Raw genomic sequence first — 9,709 nt, 5'->3', positions numbered from 1 at the left:
TGATAAAAAGGCTAAATGTCCAATAGTTACCAGTAAGATGGGCAGTAATCATCAGACACTGCATTTGACTGATTTGTATCTGATTATTATGTCATAATTAATATAGTGATGAATGACAAAATTAATTTTGTTAGTTTTGTTTGATATTGACAGATATTTTGGAGATTATCCTAGGGGGACAAATCCATTTTTTTTTAACTTTAGTGGACTGAAAGTGGGTTTAATAGAAGTTGGTTTAATAAGTAACTTCATACCCATTTTATCACTGTTGTGGTTCAAGTCTATAATATGAATAAATGTGCAGCTTTGGAAGAAATTGAGACCACAATAAAATTTCAGGTTCACTCATTTTTTGGGTATGCATCTGTGTAAAGTATACTTCTTTTTTTTTGCAAATTCCAGCCTGGCTCTTCCCTGCTTCTCGTTAATGAAGGGCTTCTTCTTTGCTTTATGGGTCTTCAGTCCTGCTTCTAGGAGCCTGTTATGAATTGTCCTAGCAGTGCACTTCACACCACTTAATATCTCCCATTCTTTTTTAAGGTCACTTGAGGTCATCCTCAGATTTATGAGGCATTGCTGGATCGGTTGACGGTCATCTCTGGCATTAGGAAGTCGCTTCTGCCCTCTACCAGGCTGATTTTAGGTTATTGTCAGTGTCTCCTGCTTCACTTTGATCTTCTGCCCTGCTGTCTTAGGAAATTTAAGCCTGGAAGCAGCCTGTCTTGCAGTGTAGCCTTCTGCCAGCAGAACCAGGATTAAACCTGGATTTAAAAATGCAGATTGGTATATAGAATGGTCTCTTCATTTTTTCTGCTCCTTCTCCTCCAGAAGAAGAGCAACCATTAGAAGCTTTGCTAGAGAATCACAAAGGCTGACTCGGCAGCAGGAGTCCCGGAAATTGTGCATATTGTATGACACAAATATTTTTTGACCCATTTTAAAGTTGCATTACATTTTGTACCTGAAATCCACCCTGAACACAGCCTTCTGCTGGGATCAGGGTAGTCCTGATTTCTTTGATCAAATTTATCCAAATTCTGCTACAAATTTTTGAACAAGACATACTTGAGAATTGATCTTGATCAAAACCAAGACCAGCTTACATGATCTAATCCACTTTCAGAATCCCATTTTTCTTTTGACTAACCCATTCTCAAAATTTGATCAAATTCGAACAACCAGGCCCAGAACGCCGACAGAAATCATCAAACTAACTAGGAAAGAGTTAATGGTAAAAAGTTTACTCATAAGTGTAATAGCCAAGCTGGGGACTGAAACTAGCTTTTTCAAGATGAGAAAATGCTACAATAAAAACAGTTAATCTCACCTGTAAAATGGACGATAAAAGATAGTCTCTTTTGCCAGGTCAATATGTCCAGTATAATCAATGGTTATAAAAACTTAAATTAGCTAAATTAGCTGGAAATCCCAAAGCAAATGATAAAGAAGAACAAGCTATAAATACAGTGATGAGTTTTTAAAGGAGTAGGTCACCCCAAATCTTGAAAAATACATGTTTTACATGGGCTTTAGTGCTATCTGCCCATCTAGGTAGTTCTGCTGGCAGTCTAGTTTTGGATATATTGACCAAAGAATCGTGGGGCTTTTATCGAATAAAATATAGTGAATATTATTCTTTCTTTGGTGATTAAAGTGGCAAAAATACATTTGAAACATGCAACAGTAACGTCTCTTACCAGAAATCATTACCACACACCAATCGTATCACTGCACAGAAGACATGAGCACGAGTACCTGTTATCTTCTGCGCAGTGATACGACTGGTGTGTGGAGTTCGGTAGAACAAAAAATAGTCCCTACATTAAACTGCTCACCTTCTGGTAAGAGACATTGCTGCTGGATTTTTCAAATGTATTTTCAGGTGCTTTAATCACCACAGAAAGCATACCATTCAGTCCCATTATATTCTAGAGAAGTGCGACATTTCTACGGCCGATATCGCCAAAACGAGGCAACTGCCGGCAGAACAAGCTAGACCTAGACGGATAGACAGAACTAAAGCCCCTCTATAACCTATTTCATTTTCACCGGTATCTTTTTCCAGTTTTGGGGTGAACTGCCCTGTTAATGGCTATTAATGGTATTTATTGGTATTTTGCCAGGCAGGTCTGTGATGAATCTGCTTGTAATGTTACACTCTTTCACTGGCTTCCCAGAGTTGTTTGTCCTACAGAGTTTCCCGCTGGAGCCGGATGTGATGTTAGCTGTCTGCGTCGCTCAGGCATGGATACCTCAGATCGAAGTGAACTTACCTATAGCTTCAGAATGATGCTGTCAATGCAAAATTTGAGTCAGATATAAAATACAGTGAAAAGTAAGATGAATATTTTGAAGATTAATATTTTATTGTTTAAATAGGTAGCTTATCCCAGTACACACTACAGGAACTGGCTTAGCTGTCTCTAAGCACCTGATTCTTTTGAAATATCTTTCTAGTACAATACAGCAACTCTTATTATTATTATTATTTATTATTATTTCACCCCTCACCACCACCACCCCTCCAACTAGAAACAGCCCTGATGTCATATCCTGATTTAAGCTTCTTTCTCAAGCCCTAGCCTGATGTATTGCACAATCTTTGTCACTTCCTAATACAAATGTAAGACACATAGTATCTGCTGTATGTATTAGCTTCTCCCTTCCCTTTAGATCTTTTATAAAGAAGGCTGTTAAGCAAAATGTTTGTGTAAACTGCGTATTGCACATTTACTTTATTTAAAAGGAACTTTGATCCAGATTGATCCACAAGTGAGGCGAAGAGCACATTACAAACATTCATGCTATCAGGGAGTCGACTAGGCGTACGTGCAGCTAGGCTGAGCTTCCAGTGAAGGTCCAGTATGAGTGTAAGCCGGATAGGAGCAGGAGCTACACAACGTCTTCCAAACAAAGCAAGAGCCCCATCAGACAGCTATTCAAATGCAACATGAAGAGCATTCAGTGAACATGGAGTAGTGTGGCCTAGTAGTGGTTGTTGCTGGACTTTGGTGGTGAAGGGTTTTGAAATGAATGATTACTAAAAACAGACTCAAAAAGAGAAGTAGCTGCCCAACTGCTTTCATCCATCTGGCCCAGCCTCCAGTTTTTCAGTATAGATGTTTTGTGACTTTTTATTTTGAGTGGAACTGAGTGCTATTGATTATTTCTAAAGTTTGCTGTGATGGATTTCAATAGCAGTATAGTTGTGCTATTTCTGTACAAGCTGTGTGTTTCCAGGAAGTGGTGAGGCTGCAGGTTTGAAACATGAAAACAGACATTTTGCAGCAGTGTGCACTGCATAAGGCAGTGCCTGAAAACACCATGTGACAGCACTCACTTCCTGTCTTGGGGAAGCTTTTTTTCTTTCAAGATTGCCGTCAGATTAATTGACAAGACGAATGGCGAGCACCAGGTAAGGATTCTTACATACCCTATATCTCTCAAAGGTTTGGCTACAAGCGGCATGAACTATGAGGTTTAAGGCAGAGTTGGGCATCATATGTGCTTATGTCCTGGGGTTGATTGAGTTTGATGTTGTTTGAAAAAGCGTGACATGAAACGACATCATGGGAAATACCCACAGGATGTCCTGTATTGACAAAGTGGGCCCTAGTCCTAGCTGCCACATTAAAACCAGAAACAGACTTATGCCTTTGGGCTTCTTACTGAAAATAATTTCAGCAGTCATCATGCGCTGTTTTAGATCTCTAATTTATAATTGCTAATAGATTGTCTGTGAATAGCACATTTTGCTACATTGCATAGGGAAAAAATGTAAAAGCAGCAGAAATAATTCCGTTATTTTACTTTCGTGTACTTTCGACAGCTCTTTTTTCAGACGCGTTTATGTGACTTTAATGAATCTCTCGCTCTGTGGTTGACTTGTCTTCCTCTTGCACAAGAACTGTTTCGCTGTAGTACCCAGAGGCTCTGAAAATGTTCGTATGCAGGGGTCGAGGCATCATGGCATGTTTATTGGGGGAGATGCATTTTTTTTGTTTCTGAAGTCTGGATCCTCACATCTTGCCATCCGTTCCCGATATCGGTGATGCTTATGAATGGCGAATTATGGATGATCGTAGCCAAATCCAGTGCGCTTGTATGACAGCTTTATGATCTGACATCACAACCCGCATTATGACCAGCCTCAGCTCTGTGTATCACGCTCCATGTGTGAGGTGCATTGTGCAGGAACAACAGGCCAACGGTTCGCTGTCCATCGCGTCCCAGCAAATGCTTGTCTGCCACCCCCTCGCCCCCAGTAGTAGTGCACTCATGCAACAGTTATGCATCTAACTGCACAACAAATGGAGATTTTTGTGCATTTTTTTTTTATTTAAAACCGAAACCACACCCAAAACTAACTGCAGCTCTTCAGTGTATTTATATACCCTGGGGCACATTATCTGACACTTACAGAGTGTGATATAAATGAATGCATGTAAATGTAACTATGAAAGTACTCATTCTGTGTATTGAACATCCATATAGAAGAAGGGAAAGAACTTTCCACAAACTCAGTGGACATGAGTTGTTGCCCAGTGTTAGTCTGTGTGCTGTCCAGTGGCAGTGCCTGGGAAAAGCTCAGCATGGCTGGAGCGCTGCTGTTCCGGGACTCCTGCTGCCGAGTCAGCCTTTGTGATTCTCTAGCATAGCTTCTAATGGTTTCTCTGCTTCTGGAGGAGAAGGAGCTGATAAGATGGTCAGCGGTGGTTTAATATTAAATCGTTTGGAACGTTCATGAGTGTTAACAATTAAACCTGGGAGGGTTTTAGCAACTAGAAGTTGATTAGCACCATGCTATGCTCACGCATCACCGAATACAGGGGCTCTTCTGATGTTTGCCGAATTACCCAAGAAGCTTCTGGAAACATCAGCATCAGAAAAATATGCATAATTCTCTTTAAAAATTGTATTTTTTATTTTGTTTTCCTATTATACTTAAAAAATTAGGCAAAACAGCAAAAATGATGAATCCAATCTAGTTTCATTACTCCCTTTGAATGAACAGCTTATAACAAATTCCAAGATCACTCCAGTATAGAAATTCTGGTGCTTATACATGAAATAATCCAAAAATATTGGTCAAAAGTGCCATGTAATGCACAAGATGCATGCATTCATATACAGTAACTGCGGATTTATCACCCTCTGCTGGGGAATATTGAGAATATCCAGCTATTGGAAAACCCATGCTTTCTTTAAACTTAATTTTGAATGGTTAAATATGTTTCACATTTAAAAAAGTGATGCATCATGCTTATCTATATTATATTATATTCCAGTGTGTTACTCTTACTATGAATTAAGGTTCTAAATTCTGTACATGCATTGCCTTCAGAATCTGCTGTGTCATCACCGAATTGCCCATGAGCTGTATGAGAAATCAAAGATGTTAGCATACCAAAGCTATTCTGGGTCTGAATCTATTTACTCTGTCTGTTCCCTAAACAGAATAACGAACATCCAAAATGTCCCAAAGAAGCCCGTGGTGCCCCCCCCCGCCCAGCACCCCGGGCAGGTCCAGATGAGGATTAATAGGTCAGCTAACACTGGAGAGCGACTCAGCCAGACCAAGTCAATGGTCATCCCAGACCCTGCAGCGCCCCAGAATCCTGTAAGTACCTCAGCCTTGCAGAGCATGATGGGACCATGCACCAGGTGCCTGTGATTCTTCTCGCTTCCGTTTGGACTGAGGTGCATTGGAACCTGCCAGGGGGACAGGGGCTTACGACCAGAGGGTCGTAGGTTCAAATGGATTTCTATGCTGGTTCAAGTCCAAGTCAAAGGGTTATGACGTTTTTAAAGAACCAAAAATGATCTTTTACAGTATGTAACTGAGCTTGTGAAGCAAATTAATAAGAAATAATAATGAATTAAGGGTGAGCATATCTCAGATCTCACTGATGAGAATGAGCAGAGGAATATCAATTCTCTGGAATTTAGGTCATGACGATTGTACCCTCAAGTCTCTTAGGTGGTTTCTCAGCATCATTTCCTGTCATTCATGCAGTCTGTCTCACACATCTCTTTGAGATATTCAAAATGATGATGACAGGAATACCTACAGATATCCATGGACACATTTACAGGTTGTGAGGTTTAAATGACATAGCTGTTGTTGAAGGTAGCTGAGGGAGAATAGTGTGTATTCCTGGCTATGGAAATCTGAGTGGTTGCTGAGATATGCAGGCACACACACACACACACACACACACACACACACACAATGTCCCCATAACGTGATAAATATCCGTTTTTTCCCCCTTATGGGGACCAGTTTCCTGGTCCCCATAAGGGAAAACTCTATTTTATAAAAATCGGTAACAGCTATGAAAAAACTAAAAATGCAAAAACTCTTGTATTGGTTACTTATGGTTATGCTTAGGGCAGGGTGGGGGTTAAGGTTGTCATAGTTAGCGTTAGCATTTTTCCCATAGAAGTGAATGAATGGTCCCCATAAGGATAGGTATACCCGCTTGCACACACACACACACACACAGTCCCCGTCCTATTTTGGGAGAAGCTTGAAAACATCCCAGCATGAGGCCACAGATGGAATTACCGAGAAGAATTGCAAGTGATCCATCAGCCCTCAGCATTATACACCTCAGTGGCCCGAACCACTCAGATACCAATTAACACCTATTCCGTTACATGTAGGGATGGTTCTAATGCTTCTGTGTGCGTGTATGCACTGTTACCTTGACAGATGCCTCTTTGGCAATTAGGTGTAATTGGCATATCAATATGCGGAAGCTAAATGGATTAACCTCCCTTAAAACTAATGAGCAGGCCCTGGCCCAGCTGCAAGAACACTGCACGATTTACATGTGTGTCTGCGTCTGTTTTTATTTCTGACTGAACAGATATTCAGCAACAAAGGAGGGCATGCGAGGCAGAATGTTCATGTTGTTTTTTCTGTCTAAATTCAAACAAGGTCTGACTTTGATTTTTGATTTTTATTTTGCATAAGTCAAGTGCGTTTGAGTTCGAGCAGTGTAAACGGCAGTGTAAAATTACAATCCCCGCATAAACTCAGTGGCCGAGTCTGTCGACGCTTGTGCGTCTCGTGTCGTTTCATTTTCTTGGTCTCGATGCTTCATCATAGTGAAAGAAAAAGTAACGCGAAATGCAGAAGGCAGATCTGTGTGTCACTGCACCGACTCGTGGTACCATTTGGTTTAAGCCTAATAAACACATGAGGAAATGAGGAATTCTGGGATACAGTTTTTCTTGGGGCCGGAATCCGGCTGAGCTGGCTGACTTTACACTCTAGGAAACACTGAGGAAGGGAAAGTGAATAAAACTAAAAATGACATTGGTCGACCCCAGCGCCTTTTCCACACTCGTCTTCTGCAGCGAGCTCCTAATCGTTAATTGGTGTCCTGGGGTTAACTGGTCTGTACGCGGGTAGTGGGCTGCATCCGTGGGTGTTTTCAGAGTGTATCGATCGGTGAGGCATGCCAGGTCACTATACTGCAGGCGTCTCCACATTCAGGGCCCAAGTGCTGTGTCTGGCCTTTGACACCGGCGAGGCCGAACCGCCGTGGGTCGGTCTGTGCCATCTTTCCGAACGAGATTACAAACGGATCTCAAAAGCAGCTGCACTCGGTGCCAGATGCAGCCCTCATCTCCCTGTCCTGGGCTCCTGAACATCTCCCTGTCCTGGGCTCCTGAACATCTCCCTGTCCTGGGCTCCTGAACATCTCCCTGTCCTGGGCTCCTGAACATCTCCCTGTCCTGGGCTCCTGAACATCTCCCTGTCCTGGGCTCCTGAACACTCCTGGATTAGCACTGACTGAATTGCACTAAGCACCTTTGCCTTTGAGCTTATCTCACACCTTCCCGTTTGACAGTCGCTAAAGTTACCAGAGGACAAAGTTAATGGGCCCTTCAGACAACCGCAGTCACTCACGGCAACTGGGCACCTCAGCCCCTAGCTTTCGATATCACGTTTCTACCACTTTCTGTGCTAATAAAACCTTGCAGCATATTCAGTCTCCCCAAGCACAGTACTTTAGAAATAAATTGTGTTTGATTAGTGTAAGTTTTTCTGTCCAAAAGTGAACTTCTTATCCTTAAATGAACAAAGACACAAATGCAAGAACATGTTAAACAGAAAAAAATGTAAGTTAAAATAGGAGTCCTATATTGTCAAGATATATTTATTGTTGTTTGTTGAGTTATAAGGTGTAAGACAGCAGACTTCTTTCAGAAGTTAAAAATTGTTTGGAAATATGCAATGTGTCACCAGAAGGTTTGACAGTGCTTTGGAAAGTGGCTTTCTATTTTAATGGTTCAGCACAGATATCCACATTCTTTGGAGCAGGAAACTGCTTGTCCCATTTTAGAAGATGTGGACAGCGATTCTGCTTATCAAAGAGCTCCATCAAAAGCCTGGCTAATCTTTCTAAGATGTGGATAAAAGTCATGCTTTCTGCCAGAGTAGCTTTTTGTTATGGATGGTCCTTATGACTCATGAAAGGAAGAAGAATTTCAGTTTAATGTGGTATGTGTGTGTAGCAAAACGGGAAATTAAAATGTGAAACTACAATAAGTTCTTACCAAAATGAACACCACTTTCATGCAGTCAAAGGCTCACGGTCTTACAGCAGATACTGCAACCTTGTTAGCATCTGGGCTGATTTTCATATGAACCCCCACCCTGAACCTTCAAAGTGATGAATAATTGACAACAAATGAAATGTTGTGACTGTCGTCATCGTTAAATGCAGCTAAAGTTTCCTCTATTGTTTTCAGGCTAATTAATTACATGACCCATTTGTCACAGTCCCATTATTATTGTTTATGCGTCTCTGTAGTCGACCAAACAAACTGTACTCAACAACCTGTAAGAGACTGTAGTATACTCAATGACTGTACTCAGTGACCTGTAAGAGACTGTACTGTACTCAATGACTGTACTCAATGACCTGTAAGACACTCTACTGTACTTAATGAACTATACTGAATGACTGTACTCAACAACCTGTAAGAGACTGTAGTATACTCAATGACTGTACTCAGTGACCTGTAAGAGACTGTACTGTACTCAATGACTGTACTCAATGACCTGTAAGACACTCTACTGTACTTAATGAACTATACTGAATGACTGTACTCAACAACCTGTAACAGACTGTACTGTACTCAATGGATTGTACTCAATCACTGTGCTCAGCGACCTGTAAATGCTCTCCGGTTCAGGTGAAGTCCATCAAAAAGACGCTTGGATCATGGGCTCTGTAATATATACCTGGATCACACACACACACACACACACACGCACACCCACACACATACACACACAGACATGTGCAAATGTTCATCCAAATAGATTTCTTAACAGAGGAAAAGCATTTGTTCTACATTTACAGTGCTAGCTAGCCTGTGTGTGAAGTCAACAGGACTTTCCTTCCCACACCGTGAAACACATCCCTCCTTCTGAATGACAAGTATGGCAGTCTTATCCAAAAAGCCCACGGCTGTTTGCAGCATCAGTTCAAATGCATTATACAAAGGCATTTTGGCTCTGCTGATTTGAAGTTCTGAAGTATATCCGTTCGGGGTGAACAATGCCCTGACATAACATGCCATTGACCATACAAACAAACTTAGCAAACAGATGAAAAATCAGAAAAGTTTAGGATCAGTCGGATCAGTGGGAAACACAAACATAAACTGTATATATAGGCTAGTTCGT

General features: G+C 41.3%; 1 protein-coding gene across 1 annotated transcript in view; it reads left to right on the top strand.

The window, feature by feature from the left end:
• Window positions 1-3,149: 3,149 nt before the first annotated feature.
• Window positions 3,150-9,709, top strand: part of arhgap15 (Rho GTPase activating protein 15) — a 126,641-nt gene continuing 120,081 nt past the window's right edge. The window contains exons 1-2 of the mRNA XM_023815998.2: window positions 3,150-3,415; window positions 5,458-5,620. Of these exons, the coding sequence (XP_023671766.2) occupies window positions 3,402-3,415; window positions 5,458-5,620 (177 nt within the window). The 5' untranslated portion in view covers window positions 3,150-3,401. The remainder of the gene's footprint in view (window positions 3,416-5,457; window positions 5,621-9,709) is intronic.

Source organism: Paramormyrops kingsleyae, chromosome 16, assembly GCF_048594095.1.
Source record: "Paramormyrops kingsleyae isolate MSU_618 chromosome 16, PKINGS_0.4, whole genome shotgun sequence".
Classification (NCBI taxonomy): Eukaryota; Metazoa; Chordata; class Actinopteri; order Osteoglossiformes; family Mormyridae; genus Paramormyrops; species Paramormyrops kingsleyae.
The sequence above is the reverse complement of the archived record's forward strand: the minus strand, read 5'-3'. Positions and strand labels throughout refer to the sequence as shown.